The 26,060-nt window shown below is 56.7% G+C and overlaps 2 protein-coding genes across 2 annotated transcripts in view; both read right to left on the bottom strand.

The window, feature by feature from the left end:
* Nucleotides 1-6,264: 6,264 nt before the first annotated feature.
* LOC104665970 lies at nt 6,265-11,493 on the bottom strand. Its single transcript, XM_030915319.1, is given in 7 exon segments — nt 6,265-6,471; nt 6,581-6,841; nt 7,153-7,173; nt 7,175-7,771; nt 9,174-9,291; nt 10,480-10,611; nt 11,384-11,493. Coding segments are annotated over 7 exon segments (1,446 nt in total).
* A 1,220-nt stretch (nt 11,494-12,713) lies between these two features.
* Nucleotides 12,714-26,060, bottom strand: part of PDXK (pyridoxal kinase) — a 38,758-nt gene continuing 25,411 nt past the window's right edge. The window contains exons 4-11 of the mRNA XM_010367922.2: nt 25,628-25,711; nt 22,806-22,852; nt 19,801-19,886; nt 18,341-18,386; nt 16,245-16,356; nt 15,108-15,244; nt 13,196-13,262; nt 12,714-13,020 (exon numbers count right to left, since the gene is read on the bottom strand). Of these exons, the coding sequence (XP_010366224.1) occupies nt 12,908-13,020; nt 13,196-13,262; nt 15,108-15,244; nt 16,245-16,356; nt 18,341-18,386; nt 19,801-19,886; nt 22,806-22,852; nt 25,628-25,711 (692 nt within the window). The 3' untranslated portion in view covers nt 12,714-12,907. The remainder of the gene's footprint in view (nt 13,021-13,195; nt 13,263-15,107; nt 15,245-16,244; nt 16,357-18,340; nt 18,387-19,800; nt 19,887-22,805; nt 22,853-25,627; nt 25,712-26,060) is intronic.

Genomic DNA, 26,060 nt, shown 5'->3' with positions numbered 1-26,060 from the left:
CAGACTGAGCAGAGCTGACTGGGCCACCGCTGGCCCCTCTTCCTTCCCCATTCTGCCCCATGGCTGCGCTCACCTTTGTGCTCCTTAAGAGTGAGAAAATCCCAGGACACAGATCCTAAGGGCTGCTGCATCATGCCTGCCTGGCCTCGTGTCTGGGTGCAGCCCTGAGCCCAGAGATAAGGAAGAATTGCAGCCTGAATGAATGTACGACTGGCTAAATGTGGCCGGCCTCTGCGCCCACACTCCAGGGGGGCACATGTACTTGACGGGGTTTCTGGCATAGGCAGGATGACCTCTTTTGGGAGTACAGGGTGTGGTCTCAGTCAGGGGGCCTCCTCTGTGGTCCGACCACAGCCCGGGCCCGGGCGCTGCCGACGCAGCCTTGCCCAAGAGCATGTCGTGAGGTCTGGGTATGACCAAGTCAAGGCGGAGTCAAGGTCTGGGTATGACCAAGACCTGTCGAGAGGCCAAGATGCTGGTGGGGTCAGTGGCAGCCAGAGACGTAGACAGACAGAGCTCAGGGATGGTGGGGCCTGGCCCCTCTCTGGATGGAGAGGCCGCGGTCTCCATCAGAAACTAGGGTGCCAGCAGGGAGGGAGCGCAGCCTGTGTTGTCTCCATATGGAAACGCGAGGCAGGGCCCCGGGAAGCACATTGCAGGGCCACAAGTAGGAGACAGGGACGAAGGCAAAGGACTCGCGACTCCCACTCAGGGAAGGACCAGTGGACTTGTCCCGGCTCCAGGAAGGGTGGCACCGAGGCAGGGAAGGTCACGGGGCAGAGCTCAGGGTGGCCTCACTCAGAAACTGGGGCACAGAGCGTGCATGGGGGCTCCATCCCCTCCACAGGGGAAAGTCAAGACTGGACCCTCAGTGGCCACAGTCAGGCCGACCTCGGGGTCGCTGTGCTGCTCCTGAGAGTAACAAGGGCGTGAAGAACTCAATGTCTGGACACGTGTGTGTGTGTGTGTGTGTGTGCGCGCGCGCCTGTGTCCGCATAGTGTGTATTCGTGTGTGTACCTGTGTCCACGTGTGTGCATGTGCGCCCGCATGTGTGTCCGCGTGTGTGCGTGCATCTGCGTGTGCGTGCATCTGTGTGTGTGCCTGCATGTATGCATGTGTGTGCATGTGTGTGCCTGTAAGGCTCCCATGTCCAGACACAGGGCGGTGAGGAGGCCGCACACACAACTGCTCTCTGCGGACCGTGGGTGTGAACTCGCAGCCACTAGCTTAGCGCGTGGCCCCAGCCTTCTGCGTCACTTTCACACTGTTCAGAGAAAACCAACCAGGTGGTGTCTGTAAACAATCAGCACAGCCGGGCGGACGGGTCCTCCCAGTGAGCTCAGGGACTCGGCCCGGCTCCGAGGGAGGCCTACGACGCTGGGTCCGTGGAAGCCGGTTCCAGCCAGGCCATTCATCAAGACCTGTGCAGTCTTGGGAATCCCATCCGACCCCCGAGAGCCTGTAAAATGGGGGCGTCATCCCGGTGTTGCTGGCTCGGCTGCTGACACCCGAACATGCCCTGGGCACCCCGGGCGTGAGCCTGCTTGCACCCCCAGGCCCTCCCCTTTCACAGAAACCTTTCCCGAGCCTGTTCAGTCCTCTCTTCCTTGTGGGGGTCACAGGAGCTCAGGAAATTCACCACTTGCTGGATAAGGCATGATTTTCATGTTATTGAACCCAAAACATTCTTTTGTTTTGAGGCAGTCTGGGACTCAGCCCCAGGCTGCCTCTCCAGGTGCTCCCTGGCCTGCTCTCAGTGGCCACACTCCCCTACAAAGGCCCTCACTTTGTGTTTTTTTTTTTTTTTTTTTAAGACAGTCTTGCTCTGTTACCCAGGCTGGAGTACAGTGGCACGATCTCAGCTCACTGTAACCTCTGCCTCCGGGGTTCAAGCAATTCTCCTGCCTCAGCATCCAGAGCAGCTAGGATTATAAGCGTGCACCACTGTGCCCAGCTAAATTTTGTGTTTTTAGTAGAGACAGGTTTTCACTATGTTGGCCAGGCTGGTTTTGAACTCCTGGTCTCACGTGATCTGCCCATGTCGGCCTCCCAAAGTGCCGGGATTACAGGCGTGAGCCACCGCGCCAAGTCCTCGGACCCTCGCTTTGAAGCAGCTGTTGTCTTGGTTTCCAGGGTGTCAGTTGCCTGGGGCAGCTTCACCGCGATCGCTCGACCTCGGGGTCACACGGCCTCGCAAGGCTATCTTCTTACGAGTACACCAGGCCCTGGATTTAGGGTCCTCACCTGGGGCAACCGCATTTTATGTAACTAATGAGATCCATGAAGACCTCATTTCCAAACAAAGCCACATTCTTTTTTTTTTTTCAATTGAGATGGGGTCTCACTCTGTCACCCAGGCTGAAGTGCAGGGGTACAATCTTGGCTCACTGCAGCCTCTGACCCCCACCCCCACCCAGGCTCAAATGAACCTCCTACCTCAGCCTCCTGAGTAGCTAGGACTACAGGCACATACCACCATGCCTGGCTACTTTTTTTTTTTGAAATGGAATTTTCGCTCTTGTTGCCCAGGTTGGAATACTATGGTGTGATCTCGGCTCACTGCAACCTCCGACTCACAGGTTCAAGTGATTCTCCTGCCTCAGCCTCCCTAGTAGCTGGGATTACAGGCATGTGCCACCACACCAGGCTAATTCTTTGTATTTTTAGTAGAGATGGGGTTTCTCCATGTTGGTCAGGCTGGTCTCGAACTCCCAACCTCAGATGATCCGCCTGCCTTGGCCTCCCAAAGTGCTGGGATTACAGGCGTGAGCCACCACGCCTGGCCTCATGCCTGGCTACTTTTTTGTATTTTCAGTGTAGACAGGGTTTCACCATGTTGCCCAGGCTGGTCTCGAACTCCTGAGCTTAAGCAATCCACCCGTCTGGGCCTCCCAAAGTCCTGGGATTATAGGCATGAGCCACCTGTCCTAATAAAGTCACATTCTGAAGTGCAGGGTGGACATGAGTTTTTGCAGGACATCAATGAATTTGGGGGGACACCCGTTCAGGCCTAGGGTGGACGTTTTTGCAGGACATCATTGAATTTGGTGGGGGACACCCATCCAGGCTTAGTGTCCTCAACAGTGCAGCCTTTATAATCACAGCCTGAATTGTACACTTTGAATGGCTGAGTCATGTGGAATGAACCGTATCTCAATAAAGCTGTTACCAGTAAAAAACAGAAATAAGAGCCAAGTGTGGTGGTTCACGCCTATAATTTCAGCACTTTGTGAGGCTGAGGAGGATCACTTGAGCCCAGGAGTTTGCGACCAGCCTGGGCAACATGGCAAGACCTCCTCTCTACAAAAAAATTGTTTAATTAGCCAGACGTGGTGGTGCGCCTGTGGTCCCAGCTACTCGGGAGCTTGAGGTGGGAGGATTGCTTGAGGCCAACTGGTTGAACAGAGGTTGCTGTGAGCTGAGATCACACCACTGCACTCCAGCCTGGGCGACAGAGTGAGACCCTGTTTAAAAAAAAAAAAAAATAGAAGTAAGGAAAGATAAGTCTGTCTCCCCTCCCCTCTCCGGGCTCTCTGGCAGGGGCATGGACTTGGTGGGAGCTGGCATGGATGGGCGCATGAGCAGGGCAGTGTGCAGGGGTCCAGGCTGGCCTCGTGGAGGTGAAGGCTCTTTCAGGGACAGCCTGAGTCTGCACCTTGTGGGGGTATCTCCTCAATGCAGTCATTTAGGCAGAATTCCAGCTGGGGTGAGGGGGCCTGTAATACCAGAGGCCTCCAGAAAGTGCAGCCTACCTGATGCTGGCCAGGCCCGGCCTCATCCCCACAAGTGTCTTGGAAAGGTCCTACCAGGGTGGAGGACAGGGGAGGCAGCAAACCCTGAAGGTGAGTCCATCCCAGCGAGTGTGTGAGAGGTGTTTAGTGGCGCCAAAGGAGGACCCCGAGCCCCAGGGAGGTGTCAACAGTCACGCTCTGCCAGTGGTGTCCTGAGAAGCCCCACGAGCCTAACTGCCCATTGGGTCCCTTCTCTCACTTCCCGGCTTCCCTCCCTCTGTCATCCTCACCCCTACGCCACTGGAGCACAGCCCCTTTCCCCTTTCCCAGAAACCCAGATTTGAAGCCCTAAGCCAGCGTGGCCTCCAGGGCAGGTCCTGGGCTTGGGGCTGGCCTTTCCCACGCACTGAGGAAAGAAGCCCCAGCTGGAGTCCTCCCAGCGGCTGAGGCTTCAGGGCCAAGCATGTTTCCTGCTGGATATTTGGCTCAGACCCTTGGAGCGGGAGGTGACTGAGCCAGCAGGTGCCCCACCCCTGGACACGCTCCAGCTTGAAGGCTAACCTGCCGTGTTGGCATCTGATGAACCCCAGTTCCAGGAAGGCCTCTCAGATTTTCAGCTCATCCATTGTTCCTTGTGTAAGAGCAGGTACTTACCCTAAATCCTGCCCTTAGAGCAAATGACTGGGATGCTTATCTGCTTCAATTGTCCAGCACATCCCTGCTGAACCACACAGGCCACTCCCCTATGGTACATAAGCCCTGGGCTTGGGGGTGGCGGGTGGGCCCCAGACATAGACATGGCTTCTGTTCCTAAGTCCCTATTAAATGTTTCTTTTTGAGAAACTGTCTTTCTGAGAAACTGGATTGGGCAGCTGCTGCTTTTTTTTTTTGACATGGAGACTTTGCTCTGTCTCCCAGACTGGAGTGCAGTGGTGCGATCTCGGCTCACTGCAACCTCCGCCTCCTGGGCTCAAGTGATTCTCCTGCCTCAGCCTCCCGAACAGCTGGGATTACAAGCGCCCACCACCACGCCCAGCTAATTTTTGTATTTTTAGTAGAGATGGGTTTTCACCATGTTGGCCACGCTGGTCTTGAACTCTTGACCTCATGATCTGCCTGCCTCAGCCTCCCAAAGTGCTGGGATTATAGGGGTGAGCCACCACGCCCGGCCAAGGGCAGCTTTCTTTGGCCTCTCTGCCTCCTGGGACTTCGGGATAGGTCTGCATAGGCATCCCCCGCTGCAGAACACACTCCATTCTAGACGTGGTGGGCTGAATCATGGCCCTCAAGGAGGTCCACATCTTCATCCTCAGACCCTGTGAATTTGTGACCTTACCTGGCAAAAGGTACTTAAAGGTGGGATTACATTAAGGATCTTAAAATGAGGGATGACCATGAATTATCCAGGTGGGTCCAACGTCACACAGGGTCCTTCTAAGAGAAAGGGAGGAGGTCAGAGTAAGGGAAAGGTGGAAAGATGTGGCACTACTGGCTTTGTTGATGGAAGGGGCCGTGAGCAAGGGGATGCAGGCGCCCTCCAGACACTAGAAAAGGCAGGAAAAGGATTCAGCCCTCCAAACCTCCAGGAGGAACCAGCCCTGCTGACTGTTTAATTTAGACTCTTCTGGCCTCTGCAACTGTAAGAGAACAAATGTGTTCCTTTAAGCCATTCAGCTTGTGGAAATTTGTCACAGTAGCCTTAGGACACTTTCATGCCAAGCAGGATTAGGCCTGTAGGCCCAGAGTAGCCATCACAGGGGACGGGAGCAGTGCAGGCAGCAGTGTGGCAGACAAGGAGCAAATCCCGTAAACGAGGCAGCAGACACCCTGCCCCGTCCGCCCCGTGCCCTCCCCTGCATGCTCTGTGGTCTGGGGTCTGTGGCTCCTGGTGTCCTCCACAGGGAGGGGCGTCCAGAGTGGAGCCTTGTGGGGAGGGGCTGGTTCTGCAGCCCCCGGTTCTGCCTTCTCCTTGTTCTTGGGACACAGCAACCAGCCTGGCATTGCTGGAGATAGTCTGTGGGTTTATTGCATAGGTGCACATGAGTCAGGGGAACACGAGATCGGCCAAGCCAAAGGCACGGCAATGTCACCACCCAGGTGTGAAGGAGCCAGGTGGAACCCAGAAGGAGCAGACGCCCTTGGCCAACACCCGGAGCTGGGCCTCAGAATCGCGCAGGGAGGGCAGGAAAGGGAGTCCTGGCCTCCTATCCCCGAGGGCTCTGGCCTGGGAAGTCCTGCAGGAAGTCCACCCCGGGACACCCAGGCCAGCCCGCCAGGCAGAGAACAGAGCACAGGACGAGAGGGGGCCTGGGCCCGGCAGGCAGGGGCAAGGCGTGCTCTTTCCTCCAACGGGGAGGTTTTTAGGGAGTCAGCTGCCACCATTTCCAACAGCAACCCCTAGCGTGGCTGGCGGGGTACAGGGTGTTCAGCCAGTCACAGGTAGGGAGCTCCTGGGATGGGGGGGAACCATCACACCTCAACAGGACCAGCGCGAAACAGACGCGGGCTACACAGTGCTGTGGGAACCAAGGCTCACAAATATCCGCAGGGCCGGCCACTCCGGCAAACAAAGTCACCCCGAACCTCGCAGGGGCCACACTCCCTCGGCAGGGGGACCACGGAGGTGACAGGTGCTGACACCTCCGAAGAGCTGAGCTCCATTCCAGGGAGGGGCCGGGCCACGCCACAGTCCTCCCGTTGGTCCATTCGAGGGAGGGACCAGGCCACGCCACAGTCCTCCTGTTGGTCCAGTTCTGCAATCACTAGATGAAGCTCGGGCTACAGTTCTGAATCGGGAATGACGCAGCCATGAGGTTAAAGGCATCCAGAAGGTCACCACACACCTCACCCCCTTCAGGGGCCTGCGTGGAGCCAGCCGAGGACTCAGGTCCATTCCCCAGAACGTCAGCGCCTCTGCCTCCCGCCACCAAGAACGGGCTTCAGATACCTCATGGGGACCTACGATGGCTTGAGCTTGACACAGGTCCTCCTAGCTGTTTGACATGCTTTGGGACGCACTGGAAGGGTCTGCCAGGCCTGCTGAGGCCTCTTTTTGTCCCACCAGCCCTGCACCCACCCTCCTCCTGCTAGGGGCTGGGTCTTGGGTTAGTCACTTGAGGGCAGCCGGGCGCGGTGGCTCACACCTATAATCCCAGCACTTTGGGAAGCCAAGATGGGCGGATCACGAGGTCAGGAGATCGAGACCATCCTGGCTAACATGGAGAAACCCCACCTCTATTAAAAATACAAAAAATTAGCCAGGTGTGGTGACGGGCACCTATAGTCCCAGCTACTCGGGAGGCTGAGGCAGGAGAATGGTGTGAACCTGGGAGGCAGAGCTTGCAGTGAGCTGAGATTGTGCCACTGCACTCCAGCCTGGGCGACAGAGAGAGACTCCGTCTCAAAAAAGAAAAAAAAAAGAAAGTCACTTGAGGGCTTCAGAAGCTGCTGACCCAGCTTGCAGCTCAAAATGAGGACAAAGGTGCTTCCATCCACCTTCACGGAGACGCTGGCTTCGCAGGCTGGTGGGCGAGGCGAGGCCCATGGTTTTACGTAGGACAGGTTTCCCAGGCAGTACCCAGGCCGTGTGGGGGGTCCCCAAACACAGGCTTAGGATGGCATTCTCCCCTCTCCGTTCCCACCCACCTATCTGCCAGACACTGGGCTCACCCTTGCTGTCCATCCCAGCACTGACGGGCAGGGCAGAGATGCGTGGGGTCAGTGGCCCTGTGGCACTGGAAGGTATATCCCACCAGAAATGGGCTTCCTGTTGCATAAAGACCAGAAATGGCCTCGCAGTGAACTGGTGGATGGGAAGAAAGGAGAGGCTGGCATTTGTGGGTGCTGTTCCCACCATAGCCCTGAAGCTGGGGCCCCCCAACAAGGCTTGTCCCAGGCAGGGGGTCAGGGATGGAAGGTGACATCTCTTGCTCTGGGACAGGGTCCTGCTTGGCTCAGACAGTGGGAAAACTTTAAAATGCCTGTTTATTCTGCCAGAATTGAAAGAAAAATTCCAGGAAGAACTTTTTATTAATATAAAGTTTTAAGATAGTGACCAGTCAGATCTAAATTACTCATTAAACTCTGTTTTAAACAAATGAACACACTGTGTTACAATGAAAGGCAGGAAAGTGGTTTTAGACGCAGATTGAAAACCAGTGTCTTCACGCACTGAGAACAGGAAACATTCCGCTCTGAGAACGAAGTGCAGAGTTGACACACATGCGACAGAAGCCCCCAGCGGGAGTGACCGTGCACCCTGGCGGGTCATGGGATGCCCAGGCAGTGGCTTGGACACAGCTGCCATGCTACGATGCCTGCTGGGCCCTGCAGGGACAGGGGACACACAGAGCCCAGCCACGCACTGCTGAGCATGGCACAGGCCACACACACCGGCTCCTCCCACCTAACAGAGAGGAGTTGCACACTGAAAAAAGTCCCCTAGAAAGATGGCTCATGTCCATCCTACCGGGAGGATGGATGCAGGGACCTGGCCCTGGCTCTGGCCTGGTGGCAACCCCTGCTGGCAGAGGCAGGAGGTATGCAGCTGGAGTCAGAAACTGAGGTGCTGTCTATAAAAATTCCAAGATTCTGCCGGGTGCAGTGGCTTACACCTGTAATCCCAGCACTTTGGGAGGCCGAGTTGGGTGGACCACCTGAGGTCAGGAGTTCGAGACCAGCTTGGCCAACATGGTGAAACCCCGTCTCTACTAAAAATACAAAAATCGGCTGGGCGCGGTGGGTGGCTCAAGCCTGTAATCCCAGCACTTTGGGAGGCCGAGGCGGGTGGATCACGAGGTCAGGAGATCGAGACCATCCTGGCTAACACGGTGAAACCCCGTCTCTACTAAAAAATACAAAAAACTAGCCGGGCGAGGTGGCGGGCGCCTGTAGTCCCAGCTACTCGGGAGGCTGAGGCAGGAGAATGGCGTAAACCCGGGAGGCGGAGCTTGCAGTGAGCTGAGATCCGGCCACTGCACTCCAGCCTGGGCGACAGAGCGAAACTCCGTCTCAAAAAAAAAAAAAAATACAAAAATCAGTTAAGCGTGGTGGCGCATGCCTGTAATCCCAGCTACTCGCGAGGCTGGGGCAGGAGAATCACTTGAACCTGGGAAGCGGAGGTTGCAGTGAGCCGAGATCGCACCATTGTACTCCAGCCTGGGTGTCAGAGCAAGAGTCCATCTCAAAAAAAAAAAAATCCAAGATTCCCACCTCTTTCCACCTGAGATGGCCAGCACCTGCACCTGCCAGGCAGTAACACATGACAGGCCCAGCTCTGCCCACAGCTACAGGGCCACAGAGGCTCAGGCCTCCTCTCCTGTGCAGGGAGTCCGGAGGGGGAGCAGCGTCCACCCAGACCCACCAGGCCAAGCTCCAGTCTTCCCTGGCTTAGGGCTGACAGACTTCCGGGCAGTGGACCTGGCCTCCCAGAGCCACCCTACCCAGGGCCTGGGGTCCTTCTGGGCTCCCCCTCGGCCCTGGTGATCAGCATCCGTCTGAGAGCTCGGTGGATGGACACGGGAGCCAGCTCTCCAGAGAGTCTCAGTGGAAGCCGCTGGCCTGGCAGCCAGAGGCGGTGTGGAAGGAAAAGGCTCAGCAGGCACATCCCTCTGGTGGGCAGAGTGGTGTCGGGGGCCACACAGCTCTTCCCTGGACTCAGAAAGCCAAGTTCAAAGTTCTCGTTTCCCTGTCTGCACATAACATGCTCTGCTCACTCACAAACTCCAGTTCCCCTGCTCTGGGCCCAGGCAGGCAATCCACAGGGAGCGGTGTGTGAAGGAGGCCCATGAGACCAGGTGGGCGGCAGGGGAGAGAGGGGGAGATTCCTGGCTACCTGGGCAGCACAGTACAGTGCGGCCACACGGTAGGGGCACCTCTGATCTGCATAAACATGGACCCTGTTGCCCCGACACAAGTGGCCCCATCAGAAGGCAGGAAAGACAAGGAGAAGAGCTCCAGTCACCAGAACACTCTCAACCTCCTTTTTTCGCACAGTTAAACTAAAGAGAGAACGAGGCTACAGCCAGGGCAGGTGGATGGGCAGGGTGGGGAGCTGCTCGGGGCCCAGCAATCTGAGGGTCATCTATACAACCTTCCCTGGCCGGCGCCCTCCCAGGGCCTTGCACCCTGCACCCTACTGCGGGCTCTGCCTTCTCTGACACCAGGCATGACAGAGGCCTGAGCACAACCACATAGTTTTTATTTTCTTACCTCGGGTGGTGGTGGGGACTGTTACCCCAGGGGCTTGGCCTCCCACCTGGTACAGGCAACTCTATTCCCTGGTGATCTCAAGATGGAGACGTCCCTCACCTACTCATCAGCACGGCTAAGCCAAGCCAGCCTCCGTCCACGTAAGACCAAACGTTTCAAAACTGGCTCTAACGAGCTTAAGAACAGGACATTAAACGAAGCATCAGCTGTACCTGTTTACATGTATTGAAAAAATAGCAGATGCACATAATCACCTCGGCAGGACCAGACAACAATTTAAAATAGATTTTAAAAAGGATCCTGTCGTGGAATTCATCCTTATGGTCTACAAGGAGAAGTTTGAAAAACTGGATTAAGAAAGTATTGAAATTCTGTACCCTGACAATAAGCAGGCAATGTTGGACCAATACAGCTCTCATCTTCAAGTAAATTCTTCTCATTATTTTGCATGTTATTAACTATGGAAAGTGAAAACAAAGATCAATTCTAATTTGAATCCAAGCCATATGGAAACCCACTGCCAATGCCCATGGTTACCTTCCTGGATGGGAAACTGAAACGCAGGACCACCGGGGGCCTCTGCCCAAGTCATGAGACATGAACATGCCCAGGTGGAAACGGGCCGTGGACAAGGCCGGCTCCAGCAGCTCTGTGGTGACAGCAGGCAGTCTGGGGAGGGGATGCCGGACACTTCCCATAGAGGCTGACAGTTTCCACAAAAGCCCTGCACCCACAAAGCCACCGTCTGCTCTCAGAAACCCCTGATTTCTTTCTCCTTAGTCATAGCCCAGGCCTCTCCTGGCTCGGCCGATACAGCCAAAGAAAACAGAGAAGTTTCGGATTGCGCCAGAGAGCTCAGGATTTACAGGAGGTGCCTGCGGGCACAGCCATTCTCCTAATTCTTGCTTAATATAGGGAAGTCCAAGAACTAAAGCTGATGTGGGGACTCAGCCTCTGAAACGAGCCTCAAAGAACCGAGAATCAAAGCTCGCTTGCCAGGGCACACCGCCCGTAACACCCACTGCACGGGCAGACGGAGCCTGACACTACGTTCTCATGCTGGGTTTTCACCAGCTCACAGAACAGGCATTCAGGTTCTCTCCCCCGTGCTATATGTGCTCTTGATGTTTAAAAAAAAAAGAAAAGAAAAAGAAAAGCTTTCCTGGTGGCTGGCAATGTGGCACACGCCGCAGTCTCCACTTGGCAGTGAGGGTATTTCCAGTTGAAGGCCCTACGGAGGCCCAGGTGGCTCTGGCCTCACAGGACCCCTGCGCTCACACACCGGGGAGGCCGCCTCCCCACCAGGCTCCAGCCACAGCCTTCCTCCTTTCTGCTGGTGAGGCAGCGCCCTGCAGGCACCAGTGGCCCTGGGCTGCAAGGGGCCTGCCACCCGTGTCCTCGAAGCCAGGAAACACGGCTGGGAAACCTGTGTCTGACTCACTGGTTGAGGTGAGGGAGCCGGGCGCCCTGACGCACACTCATGAAGACATTCAGAACAAAGAGAGTGGGGAAGAGTGGGACGGTGGTGGGGGGTTCCATATAAATCTGCATTTTTTCGCCTTAGGGCATTTTTCAACAAAGAATGCACTCCTGGCAAGCGAGTCTTTCTAGAAGACACTGGAATGGTCTCACAGGAGGGTGTGGGCTTTGGGAGGGGCCCATCTGTGGGGAAGGTAGTGGGGTGGGGGTACCCCTTGGAGAGTCTGCTTCCTAGGGGCCCCATGGGCCCCCATTTCCTGCATCTCCCAATTTCTCTCCAGCTGTGGGTTCCTTGGAGACACAAACCTCTGCATGCCCAGAGGTGGGGTGCAGGGCTACAGGGGTGTGGTTGAAATCAAGGCAGGCCAGAGATAGGTACTGCTGCCTATAGCTATACCTGGAGGGACCCCAAACTCTGGGCAAAGTGGGGCCAGGGAGGTCACTGCTGAGCAGAGGATGACAGGACTTGTCAGAGCTGGTGCTGTGGCCTCTGCCGCCACCCCAGCCTGCCCAAGGGCCTGGGAACTGCCGTGCCAGCAGGGGCAGGGGGTGGGCACCCCTCTGTCCTGTCTACAAACGCTGTGGCTTGATGTGCTGTCACGGGCAGCACGTGACAAACGTGCAGTGCTCAGCCTGCTGCAGCGCGGATGCGGGGGGCTTCCACAGGGAACCTGATGGGGTGGCTCTCTGGAGTTTCAAAGCTGCTCTCGGCCCAGCACGGACCTTACTGCATTAGCAGCTTCCTCATGTCGTGCAGCAGATTCCTGGAAGACGGCCATGGGTTACAGGAGGCCCTGCGGATACCTGAGAGATCTGCGGACCGACTTGAATTTGCTGGGGCCTGGGAAAGTCCCCGTCGCTGCACCTGTGTGCGTTCGAGCACGCTCACATCAACCCTTCCACACGGTGAAACAACAGCCTAAGATCAGAAATCCTCAGGGACTACACGAGCAGCAAAGTAAGAAACAAAAGTTCAAGTGCAGGAACAAAGAGGCTATGATCAGAATGACAGTCAAGATATCTGGCAGAATTCTTTCTGACCCCAACCGTTACCACCCAACTCCTTCTCAGAGATGCAAAGACAGAGGCCATCCAGGCCCAGTCCACGCGCAACATGGCCCGTGTGGTAGCGGCAGCCAGGGCCCACTCGAGGCTCCAGGCGCAGCAGGCTCGGCCTCACCCACTCACCCTCCCTCCCACATGGAATGCCTCTGAGTTGGCAAACAGGGGCCTGTCTTCCCAGAGGCCCAGGAGCCTTGTGAGGAAGAGAGCTGGGTTTTCAGATCACAAACTTCTGTGACCGCTTTGTTATTTTCACAAAGCACGACTGGCACATTTCACAATGAAGACCAGCAGATGCCAGACACTCATGAAAGAAAAAAATATCAAGTTTCGGTCATGGCTCTAAGGCAGACGTTACATGTTTTCACAGGGACAAACATGGAGACACCAACGTGCTGCGCATCATGGGTGAGCGGCGCGGCCCTCACAGCACCGTGGCCTGGACGACGATCTCCGGGTCCTCGATTTCACTTTTGCTCTGCACCATCCGCAGCTCCAGCTGCATGGGGCTGGGCTTCACTCCTTCCCCGGCCTGGGCTGCGGGGCAGACAGAGTTCCCATCTCAGAGGGGCTCCCACTGCTGCCTGCTGCCCCCACTCTCAAAGGCGACACCAGCAGGAGACACTGGTCACACCTTCGAAACCAGCACATGCCGGCTCTTCTCTCCCACCCACTTCAGGACCCAGGAGCCCACGCAGCCCGGCTGCCATACCTTTTGCACACTGGATGGTCCTCTGCAGAACGTGGTGCAAGGCAGACACGGTCTTCTCACAGGCCACCTGCAGGGAGGAGAGACTTGCTGTGCCCCTGGCCCACTCACGACACCAGACGTGCCCATTGCTGCTAGGAGGGGATTTCCAGTGAACACAAAGGCCGTCCTGCTCTCCGAGCCACCGGGGAGCCAGCTCTGCCAGCACACGTGCTGAGCCCTGGAGGACAGGCCACGGACTGTCCACCATGGAGAGCCTGGAGGGCTGAGCGGATGCCTGGTCCCAGCCACCAGCTCTGGACAAGAGATGGCTCACAGAAGGGACAGCCTCATGACCTGCATAGAACCTGGCAGGCAGCAGGAGCTTGGTAAGAGTGCCCAGAATTAACTCCTTATAACGAGTCTACAGGGGGAAGCGCTCCTGCTGAAAGCCCAGCCGATCATCACTCGGTGATGCCTCAGAGTCAAAGGTGCTGGGGAAGCACGGCGAACTCGCTCCCTGACTCCACAAGCCTGGGCTGGCCAAACCCAGAATGTGACCTTGGGTGGCCCGGCAGCGAGGCCTCCTCGGGGCACCAGCTGGCACGTTTCTGCTGCTCTGCACCACCAATTAAACACGGCAGGCCTACTTAATGGCCCTGTTTAATTGCCCTTGAGGGGCCAGAAGGGACAGAATGAGGGGGCTGTGCATTCCAGCTCGGGGTGTGCAGAGGGCTAGTCCCATGGGAGGCGAAGGGCCTCAGTCCACCTCTTCCATTTTACACACCAGGACACTCAGCTGAAACTGACTTGTTGGGGAGGAGGTGTACCCTGGGGGACACATGGCCCCTTGAGGGGCCCGGCAAAGACAGGACAGGGAGAGCCACCTGCAGGTCCTGACCTCTGAACTCTTCCTTCCCCGGCGCACCCAATGGTGACAGAGGCATCCTGTCTTCCTCCTGCCACTTCCATGGCATCCCCGCCCTGCCCCACATTCCAAAGGGATGGCAGGCCCCTCCCTCCTACCTAAACCCACTGCAGACGCAGCAGGGAGCACCCAGGGGAGTTTAGGGGGCTGAGCCCAGGGGCTGGGGACCACCTCAGAGCACAGCAGGGGTCTGGACAGTGTTGTAGGAAGACACACTCCAAGGGTATGAGGACTCAGCTGACAAAACCACCTGCCAGGGCCACAATGCAACTGTGCTGCACACAGCACAGGAGGTCACGAATCTGAGCGCCACAGTTGCAGCGAAACTCCTCTGTCCCCACTGAGCTGTGTGCTTAACCACGGGACACACAAGAAAGGCTCACAAGACCTCACATCCCAACCTGCCATGCCAGTCGACCAGCAGACCCACTCCGCCCAGTGTCTAAGCAAAGCCACCCAATCTCTACAAACCTGTAAAGCAGGCAGACACCCCGACAATGCTGGGAAAGAGCTCTCCACACCTGCCTGGACCCTGTCCTCAGCGTTCCGCCTACTGTCCCCGATGGGCGGCTCTGGCCTTTCAGTCCCTCAGGTCACTGCCATGGTCACACTGGGAAACGCTGTGGGTGCCACTCCTCCGCAGCAGCCCCCAGGTCACCAGGACACAACAGCTCCATGCACCCCACAGCCCTGCGTCAACGCCAGACGGACGGCTTCTGAATTCGGGTGGGACCCCCGTGGGTCTGTTCTGACACATCTCCCACCTGAGTCCCCACAGACTCTGATCATCCCTAGGTCCCAAATAAGGGGAGATGGGAGGCAATCTGAGGGTGACAGGTGCAACTCCACAGCCCACGGCCCAGCTACTGCCCTGCCCCGCAACTGGGGCCGGCACTCAGGGCCAGGCCCTGTCAGCTCAGCAGGGACCCCCCTAGCAGGACTCTCATACTCTGCTCCCCATGAGGTGCCGTGGGAGTGGGCGAGGAGGGGAACGGTGGTGTGGCTGACCTTGAGGTTATTGGGGTGCTTGTGTGTCCACGCCAGGAGCATGGCAGCAAACAGGTCCCCAGTGCCCACAAAGACGGCGTCCACCTTGCGAATGTCCATCCGGATGCGTTCCATCACCACAGAGCCAGCGGGATTCCCTAGGGGGAGAAGATGGGCCAGGTCACTGAGATCTGCCGCTCCTCTGCCAGGGCCAGCCTCCCCGTCCCTGGTCCTCCCGGGCACAGTGGCAGGGAGGGTCACGGGGCAAAGCACAGGGTGGCCTCACTCAGGTTGCAGGGGCTCTGGGCCTGCATGGGGGCCCCACCACCGCCGCAAGGGAAAGACGGCAGCCTCAGAGAGCCACAGCCAGGCCGGCCTCGGGGGTCGCCGTGCAACTCCCGAGAGTAACAACAGCGTGAAGAACTAGGAGACGTCTGCACGCATCCAAGTGTGTGTGTGTCCACATGTGTGTGTGCATGTGTGCGCGTGTGCCTGCGGGTGTGTGCCTGCGTGTACATGTGTGTGCCCGCATGTATGCACGTGTCCGTGTATATGTGTGCGTGTCCATGTGCGTGTGTGCCCACATGTGTGTGCTCGTGTGCATGTATGCCTGTATATGCCCGTGTCCACATGTGTGTATCCATGTCCACGTGTGTGCCTCTGTGTATGTGCATTTGTGCCTATGTGTGTGCCCACAAGGCTCCCATGTCCAAACAGAGAGAGAGCGGCGAGGAGGCCACAACTGTTCTCTCGGGGCCATGGGTGTGAACTCGGGGCCACTAGCTTAGGGCATGGCCCCAGCCTTCTGTGTCATTTTCACACTGTTCAGAGAATATCAACCCAGTGGTATCTGTGTAAACAATCAGCACAGCCAGGTGGACGGGTCCTCCCAGTGAACTCAGGGACCCAGTCCGGCTCCGAGGGAGGCCTATGACGCTGGGTCCGTGGAAGCGGGTTGCAGCCAGGCCATTCATCAAGACCTGTGCGGTCTTGGGAATCCCATCCGATCCCCAAGAGCCTGTAAAATGGGGGTGTCATTCCAGTGCTGGATAAGGCATAATTTTCATGCTACTGAACCCAAAACATTCTTGCAGCCCCAAAGGACGCCTTCCACTGGGAAGAGCAGAGGAGGCCGCGGTGCATGAAGGGGGCACTTACTCCTCCTCTGGCTCCCCAGGACAATCAGGTAGTCGCTGCCCTGCGGGGAGGGCAGGTTGGAGCTGGTGATGACCACGGTGTCGGGGCCCATAGAGTGCAGCATGTCCATCACCTGGCAGCGGCATGGGGAGCGTCAGCCACGGCGGGTCACACCCCACTCCCCCAGAGCCCGTCACACCCCACTCCCCCAGGGCCCGTCACACCCCACTCCCCCAGAGCCCGTCACATGCCACTGCCCCGGGGCCCGTCACACCCCACTCCCCCGGGGCCCGTCACACCCCACTCCCCCAGGGCCCGTCACACCCCACTCCCCTAGAGCCCGTTCTCAATGGTGGCACTCCCGGAGGGGAGACAGCCACCTGGTCAGCCACCATCCTCCCCAAACTGTCAGCCCAAACTGTGTGGGTCCACACAGGTGACTGGTGAGGTCCTCCCCATCGGGGGCTGGGCAGGTAAGTGGACAGACGCACGCCTGTCCTGCAGCGGGGAGGAGCTGGCCCTTCTGTACTTTGGTTTTTCTGTAACTCTCGTGGAAACTGTCTCCACTGCACGGCTGCCTCAGAGCAGGCAGCACGTGTGCACACACACATGTGCTTCAAATACATATGCGCATGCACACGCACACGTGCTGTACACACACACGTCCATGCACACACACACACACACGTGCTGCATCGCCACCCAGCACATGTCCATAGCAGAATCTGGACCCTGCCCCAGGGCCAGCTGACTCTGCAGCCCCAGGGCCCAGTACCAGGTCAGCAAAAGGCCCCCGAGTGGGAGGAGTGGCGGCTGCAGTGGCCCATTCCCAGGACCAGGCTCCTGGGCTGTGAAGACAAAACTCAGGGTAGGCTCAGGCTGCTCGGGAACACAGCCCAAAGCACGTGGACTCCTGCTGCAGTCTGACAGTGTCCGCACTAAAATGCATGTTGAAACATCGCACCCATGTGGCAGTATTCAGAGGGGGTCCTCTGGGGCGTGATTAAGTCATGAGGGCTCCCCTTTCTCTGTGCCTGATGAGAGGGCTGGGGGGAGCAGCATGGGCCCCTCAAGCCCCCCGCCGTCCACAGGTGAGGATGCAGCAACAAGGTGCAGTCTGGGCAGCAAAGCAGCTCCCGCCAGACCCTGAGCCTGCCGGCGCCTTGGTCTTAGACTTCCCAGCCTCCAGAACTGTGGGGAACAAAGTTCTGGGTTTTGTTTGTTTGTTTGTTTGTTTGTTTGTTTGTTTTTGAGAAGGAGTCTCACTCACTCTGTCGCCCAGGCTGGAGTGCGGTGGTGCAATCTCCAATCTCAACTCACTGCAACCTCCGCCTCCTGGCTTCCAGCGATTCTCCTGCCTCAGCCTCCCCAGTAGCCGGGATTATAGACGTGCACCACCACGCCCGGCTAATTTTTGTATTTTTAGTAGAGTTGGGGTTTTACCATTTTGGCCAGGCTGGTCTCAAACTCCTGACCTCAGGTGATTTGCCCGCCTCAGTCTCCCAAAGTGCTGGGATTACAGGTGTTGAGCCACTGCGTCCGGCCTAATGTTCCGTTTTTCATAAATCACCCAGTCTCAGGCATTTTGTCACAGCAGCCCCAACAGACTAAGATGACTCAACCAAGGCTCAATGCTAGCGTGACACCCACGGTCCCCAAGTCCCAGAGAAAAAGGACTTTGAAGAAACTGCACCTTGGGCGGCTGCATCTGTTCCTGTCGAGCCTCCAGCCTGCCTTTCCCAACAGCCTGCCCTGCAAATTCCAAACATGCCCAGGAGCCCCTAAACAGCTCAAGCCACCGCCTTGCAGTATCTCTTTACACACAGGCGTACATATACGACACACACACATGCACACACGCACACGGACACGGATACACACACACGCGCACACGCACGCACGCAAGCACACACGCGCGCACACACGCATGCACACACATGCACACACACACGCACACGCGCACATATCCTGCTGGTCTCTGGAGGCTCCTGACTGGTACAGACGGTTCAGTCACTGCTGGGGACAAATGACGCAATGGTGCCACTCAGGCAGCCTGTCTCCCGTTCCCACCGTGAGTGGCACATCTGCCCCACACAGGCCCCAGAGGGCCTCCTTACCGCCAAGGCTTCCTCCTGGCTGTGGATCTTCCGGCCACTCAGTAACCTGGAAGACAGGCAGGGGCAGGCAGGCGGGGACAGGTGAGCCTCTCTTCTCCAGGTTGTGTGCTGACATTCCCCAAACTACAGCGGCTCTGGAAAGTCTCATCCCCACAGGCAGCTACTGTTCATCCACTGGCCACCACGGGCCGGGGCCTTTGCAACATGTGGGGTTTGCTTCTAAAGGGGACCCTTGTATGACAGGAGTCAGGCAAGGCCCAATCATGGCTGCTGTTTATACGTAACCAAGGTGATGGACAGCAGCCACGACCCTCACTTAAGGCCATGCCATAGCGCAGGGTCTCAGCATGGGTGACTGACGTCCATACAAAGTCAAAGAGCCACTAACGATTAATGCACGCAGGGGCTGCCCATGGCTCAGGGGTCTCGAGTGAGATGCCACCGCCGAGTTTGGACAGGCCCAGGTCAGGGATCCCAGGCCTCCAAGAGTCCAGGCGCGCCCCACCCCTGCGTGAAAGGAGGACTCGGGACCAGGCTGAGGGCCGGGTAGAGCTAAGCTATGACAGGCACCAGCCTCCTCAACAGGCAGCTTCACTCTTAATGGCACTGGGGCGCTGGCGGCTTCCCCTTGGTGTCTGATTCTTCAGCTGGGGGGCCATGCACCCAGAGAAAGACCTTTTCAAACTCGGTATCAGACAGGCAGGCCCAACACACTCCTCTTCCCCTCACAGGCTAGCAGGTGACCTGGCCGCCTGTGCTGCCCCCACCCTCCCTCCGCTGTGGTGGCCCAGGCAAGCCCACAGCTCCCCAAGTCGCCCCTCCCCTTCCTTTCCCAGGGGCCCTGCTCCTCAGGAAGGCACAGGGCAACAGAACTTTCCCCATCGCCCATGGCTGCCGCCACCAAAGGGAAGGCGTAAGCCTGGGACCCAGGTGGGCAGGGACTTCTCCAACCCAGGCGCCCCCACCACATCCTGCTCTAGTATCAAGGGGCACTCGCCCCGCGGCAGGACCTTCCTGAGGACCCCTTCGTAAGCGGAACAGGCAGCCCGAGGGCAGAATGGAGACCCTTCTGGCACGTTCTCTGCAGCTCTCCCTGGGGAAAGACTGGTAGCGTTTGCCATTTAAAATGACTTACTCTGCTGGGCACCCTGGTTCACGCCTGCAGTCTCAGCACTTTGGAAGGCTGAGGTGGGTGGATCACCTGAAGTTAGGAGTTCAAGACCAGCCTGGCCAACATGGTGAAACCCCATCTCTACTAAAAATACAAAAATTAGCCGGGCATGGTGGCTCACGCCTGTACCCAGCTACTTGGGAGGCTGAGGCAGGAGAATCGCTTTAACCCTGGAGACAGAGGTTGCAGTGAGCTGAGATTGTGCCACTGTACTCCTGCCTGGGCAACAAGAGCAAGATCCGTCTTGAAAAATAAATAAAGTAAAATAAAATAAAATAAAATGACTTACTCGGCCTCAAACTCGTTGGGCGTGATAATGTCTGCAACCGGCACCACTTTTTCTTTGTAGACGGGAAGGAGGTCCTCCGGGACATACTGGCGAACAAAGGAGACAGGAGGAGAGGCCGAGTCACTGGGAGGGAAGCATGCCAGGGGGCGCGGAGGGAAGCCCACCACAGAGTACTCCCCCAAAAGCCCCCTGAAGTCCAGGATCAGGGGCCAGGCCGCCCGATTGTAGAGACAAGCTGTTCCCACCACAGGGGCAGCGTGTGGCTGAGGCACACTAGTGCGGGGAACCCTAAGTGCTCCAAGGGGCCGAGGGAGGACGCAGGCCGCACAGTGGGTACCCGCAGAGGGTCTGGGAGGAGAAGGAGGTAAAGGAGAGAGGGAAGGAGGGAGGAGGGAGATGAGAAAAGGGAAACCTGACGGGTGGATGGAGCGGCCCCGGTCACCTGGGGAGGGCTGAGGGGTGCTGGCCATGCCCATCTGCGACTGGGAGCCCAACCCGCCAGCTCTTCCTGGCTGAGTCAACGCACCCTTCATCTACTTGTTTTTGTCTAAGTTGTCTGACAAACAATTCAACACATGATTTTTTGTTTTGTTTTTTAAGACAGAGTTTCGCTCTTGTTGCCCAGGCTGGAGTGCAATGGCATGGTCTTGGCTCACGGCAACCTCCACCTCCTGGGTTCAAGTGATCCTCCTGCCTCAGCCTCCCGAGTAGCTAAGATTATAGGCACCCACCACCACGCCTGGCTAACTTTTTTGTATTTTTTTAGTAGAGATGAGGTTTCACCATGTTGGCCAGGCTGGTCTCGAACTCCTGACCTCAGGTGATCCACCCACCTCAGCCTCCCAAAGTGCTGGGACTACAGGCCTGAGCCACTGTGCCAGGCAACACGAGTTTTCTTTAGTGATCAAATTTAAGCTGGAGCCAGTGCGAAGCTCTGGAAGAATTTTACAGGCTTTATGGAACACTTCATCCGTCCCTGCTGGCTGAGTGGCCTGAGTTTCCAATCCCTTCACTTCACTTTGCTCCCGGAAATCGCCCTTGGAGATCAGAGGCCCCGCAGGAGGCACCTCTGCACCGGGTGCTCAGAGCACGCAAGGTGGTCATGCACCGGCCGCTGCTTCAGACATGGCTTAGAAGGCACTAAGGATGGGTGGGTGGCACCTGGATGTCCCAGATCTGTGGGCCAGGAAATGGAAGGAAAGCTCTTTAGAGCCCCATTTTGGGTAGGGAGGCCCAAGCACACCCCGTTAACCTCACGGAAACGGGAGAGACGGGGTGACCGCCCATCTGAGATAGGAGCTCGTGTTCAGGCCACTCTCGTTCAGGAAAACGAATGTGATCAAAATCAAGAGGCCAGATTCCGTCGCTGCACTGAACCGGACAGTGGCCACAACTCTTTGTGATCCAAACACGAGTATCTGCCGAGGGTCGGCAGAGCCCACGCCAGGGAGCACCATGAAGGGAAGGCAGAGAGCTGCAAGCTGGGGTCCTGCAGGACAGGTGCAGGGCAGGGAACCTTCCAGAGAACAAGCATGGGAGAAAGTGGACAGACAGACGCTGAGCAGACCTGCCCGCCCCACCCGGTTAGAGGCCCAACAACAGATATCCTGACTTCAATCACTGACCCAGCGGGGCAGGCAGGGCTCAGGCCCAGGCGTGCCCTGTGCCAGTGAAGAAGCCCGCTGTGCTCAGTGAAGATATAGCAAGCAAACAGACGCACTAGACACTACGACAAAGAAGGCGGATACTGAAACTGCCTGGGCGCTGAACGGCTGAGTTAAAAACCCACAGGCAGCATCACCTTTGGGTTCCTTCCGCCTCTAAATTCTAGGCTTCTGGACTGGTCACAGTGGATCTGTTCTCCATCCACTTGATCCGATGTCCAGGTCTGTGGGCTGCAGCTGCTGCTGTTACTATACAGCTCACGGGCTCAGTGGTTTCTACATTTCCTTTGTTTTTTGAGATGGGGTCTTGGTCTGTGGAGTGAGTGTAGTGGTGCGATCTCGGCTCACTGCAGCCTCCACTTCCTGGACTCGAGTGATCCTCCCACCTCAGCCTCCCAAGTAGCTGGGACTATAGGTGGGTATCCCCACACTCAGCTCATTGTTTTGTATTTTGATTACAGATGCTGGGGTTTCCCCATGTTGCCCAGGCTGGTTTGAACTCCTGGGCTCAAGTCAGCCACCCACCCTGGCCTCCCAAAGTGCTGGGATTACAGGCGTGAGCCACTGCACCCAGCCTGGTTTCTACATTTTTAAATGGTTAGGGGGAAAAAGTCAAAAAAAAAATGACATTTTGTGACACATGAAAATTATAGAAAATTCAAATTTCAGTGTCCACAAATGAAATTTTATTAGAAAATAGTCATACATGGCTGGGCATGGTGGCTCATGCCTGTAATCCTAGCACTTTGGGAGGCCAAGGCAGGTGGATCACTTGAGGCTAGGAGTTCGAGACCAGCCTGGACAATATGGTGAAATCGTATCTAGTAAAAATACACAAATTAACTGGGTGTGGTGGTGCACACCTGTAATTCCAGCTACTTGGGAGACTGAGGCATGAGAATTGCCTGAGCCCGGGAGGCAGAGGTTGCAGTGAGCTGAGATCGTGGCACTGCACTCCAGCCTGGGTGACTGAGTGAGACTCCGTCCCAGTAAGAAAAGAAAGAGAAGAAAAGAAAAAGAAAAAGAAAAAGAAAGGAGAGGAAAGGAGAGGAGAAGAGGTCATCCTGTTTGTACACCTCTTACCTGTGGCTGCTTCTGTGCTCTAATGCAAACAGCTGTGGCAGGGCTGTGTGGCTGGCAAAGGCGTAAATATTTATCTACTATCGGGCACTTTATAGAAAATATGTGGGTCCCCTTTTTCCTTCCTAACAAGGTTTGTCTTTTTACCCCTGGACAGAGAAGTCCCACCAAGTTAGACACTTAAGAGACGTGGGTCTGTCTTCTGGCTGGACACGAATAGCTCCACTCACACTTTTAAATCACACACATGAGCTCACTCACCATCGAGCCTTCGCCATCCCTCTTGTCACCCAAGACTGGATCACACACTGCAGAGACACAAGGACACCTTATCAGCAAAGGCTACAGCTGATGAGTAAGAAACCCTCAACATTTCTTTCTTCTTTTATTTTATTTTATTTTATTTTATTTTATTTTATTTTATTTTTTTGAGACAGAGTCTGGCTCTGTCGCCCAGGCTGGAGTGCAGTGGCGCGATCTCGGCTCACTGCAAGCTCCGCCTCCCGGGTTCACGCCATTCTCCTGCCTCAGCCTCCTGAGTAGGTGGGACTACAGGCGCCCGCCACCTCGCCGGCTAGTTTTTTGTATTTTTTAGTAGAGACGGGGTTTCACCGTGTTAGCCAGGATGGTCTCGATCTCCTGACCTCGTGATCCATCCGTCTTGGCCTCCCAAAGTGCTGGGATTACAGGCTTGAGCCACCGCGCCCGGCCCTTTCTTCTTTTATTTTTTAGACAGGGTCTTGCTCTGTTGTCCAGGCTGGAGTGCAGTGGTACACTCATGACTCACTGCAGTCTCGATCTTCTAGGCTCAGGTGATCCTCCTGCCTCACCCTCCCAAGTGGCTGAGACCACAGGCATGCACCAGCACACCCAGCCAACTTTTAAATGATGTGTACAGATGGGTTCTCACCATGTTGCCGAGGCTGGTTTTGAATTCCTAGGCTTAAGCGATCCTCCCACCTTGGCCTCCCAAAGTGCTTGGAACACAGGCGTAAGCAACCACATTTGGCTTTTTTCTTTTTTTTTTTAAGCTGCCAAGTTGAAGTAGATATCTTCTCTTTTTTAACTTTTTAATGTGGTAAAAAATATATACCATAATCTTTGCCAGTTTAAGCATATTTAGGCGTACAATTCAAGGGCATTAAGCACATTCCTGCTGTTGTATAACTACAACCACTCTCCACCTCCAAAACGTTTCACCTTCTCAAACCGAAACTCTGTCCTTATTAAACACTCACTCCCCATTCCCCCAGCCCTAGGCCCTGGTAATGTCTAGTCTGCTTTTTTTTTTTGAGACAGAGTCTCGTTCTGTCACCCAAACTGGAGTGCAGTGGCGTGATCTCGGCTCACTGCAACCTCTGCCTCCTGGGTTCAAGCAATTCTCCTGCCTCAGCCTCCAAAGTAGCTGAGATTACAGGTGCACACCACCAGACCTGGTTAATTTTTGTATTTTTAGTAAAGATGGGGTTTTACCATGTTGGCCAGGCTGGTCTTGAACTCCTGACCTCAGGTGATCCACCTGCCTCGGCCTCCCAAAGTGCTGGGATTACAGGCGTGAGTCACCATGCCAGGCCTTAGTCTGCTTTCTACCTCGATGAATTGGCCTATCATGGATATTTCAGATAATAGAATCATGTAACAGTTATCCTTGGGTGTCTGGCTACTTTCACTGAGCATCATGTTCTCAAGTGTCATCCACACTGCAGAGTGTGTCAGAATTTCCTTCCTTTTCCAGACTAATACTCCATTGGATGCACGGACATTTTCTTTGTCAGCCATCAATGGACACAGCCTGTATCCAACTTTGGTCACTGGGAATACGCACATCCATCTGAGGCTATCTCGGATCTATGCACAGGGCGGAATTGCTGGTCATGTGGTGTCCGTGTTCCGCTTGCTGGGGAACTGCCAACGTGTTTTCCACTGTGGCCACACCCTTTGATACTCCCAGCAGCTGTGCATGAGGGTTTCTGCATCCTCGCCCACACTTGCTATTTTCCATGTGTTTGATGACAGTCATCCTAATTGCTGTGAGGTGCCATTCATCACTGTTTGTCACCCAAGCAGGTGCAGCGGCTCCCTTCCTCTTCCTGGTCTCGAGCACACACAATCCGGGCCTTGTACATCTGTCCCGACAAGCGCTTTCCCTTTGGGCAACGGTACACAGCGTGGCAAACCATGTGCTGGGCCGGGCCTGCCCTCTGGCCACCCAGGAGACCTGTGCCCCAGAGAGAGCCTGTTTGCAAGGTTGGGTGACACTGCCCCTTCTTCCAGGTGGCAAGATGGACTCAGCACTGCCTGGCCTCTAAGGAAAGATCGATCTAGGCAGATGCCCCAAAGACTTGGCCACTCCCTAGCCTGGCCCAGCCTGGGTATGACCCTGTCCTCCCCCACTCCCTAGCCTGGCCCAGCCTGGGTATGACCCTGCCCTCCCCAACTCCTTAGCCTGGCCCTGCCTGATGAATGACCCTGCCCTCCCCCACTCCTTAGCCTGGCCCTGCCTGGCATGTGACCCTGCCCTCCCCCACTCCCTAGCCTGGCCCTGCCTGGGTATGGCCCCTCCTTTCTCCAACTCCCTAGCCTGGCCCTGCCTGGGTGTGACCCTGTCCCTCCCTTCTCCAACTCCTTAACCTGGCCCTGCCTGGGTGTGACCCTGTCCCTCCCCACTCCCTAGCCTGGCCATGCCTGGGTGTGACTCTGTCCCTCCCTACTCCCTAGCCTGGCCCTGCCTAGGTGTGGCCCCTTGCCCCCTCCGCCTTTAGGGTCAGTGGAGTCACACAACAGTGCTGCCTGGGCCCCAGGCCTTCACACAGCAGCCCTGCTATATGAGCACACTGACACCCCTTCCTGTCTCACACCAGCCACACAAGACACCAAGGTCACCTGCAAACGCTTCTAGCCCAGTGGACTTCAGCAGGCCCACATCTTCAGAGGCCTGGCAGACATAGCTCACTGTCCCGGAGAGGCAGGGCATAGAGGGGTGCAGAGGAGGAAGGAGGCTAAGACTTCCTTCCCGGGCTCCCACGCCAGCCCTACCCTGTGTGGGACCACACAGCCAGACCCGAGGGTGGGCCCCTGCCTACCGTATACCAGCCTGGGGTTCTGCTGTTTCAGCTCCCGCACAATGTCCACCACCATGGCCAGGAACGACTTGTCCCTCGTATAACCTTGAGGGGGAGAACCCAGGTTACCCTCAGAAAACAGGAGACTCACCACAATCAACCGTGGCACAAAGAAAGAGAAGCACCAGCAGGCCCTGCACAGGGGTGGCGGGGGAGGGAGGCGGGTGCAGGCGAGGTGTCCCCACAGGGCTCGGGGGCTGGGGGGAGGGAGGCGGGTGCAGGCGAGGTGTCCCCACAGGGCTCGGGGGCTGGGGGGAGGGAGGCGGGTGCAGGCGAGGTGTCCCCACAGGGCTCGGGGGCTGGGGGGAGGGAGGCGGGTGCAGGCGAGGTGTCCCCACAGGGCTCGGGGGCTGGGGGGAGGGAGGCGGGTGCAGGCGAGGTGTCCCCACAGGGC

Source organism: Rhinopithecus roxellana, chromosome 13, assembly GCF_007565055.1.
Source record: "Rhinopithecus roxellana isolate Shanxi Qingling chromosome 13, ASM756505v1, whole genome shotgun sequence".
NCBI classification, from domain to species: Eukaryota; Metazoa; Chordata; class Mammalia; order Primates; family Cercopithecidae; genus Rhinopithecus; species Rhinopithecus roxellana.
The sequence above is the reverse complement of the archived record's forward strand: the minus strand, read 5'-3'. Positions and strand labels throughout refer to the sequence as shown.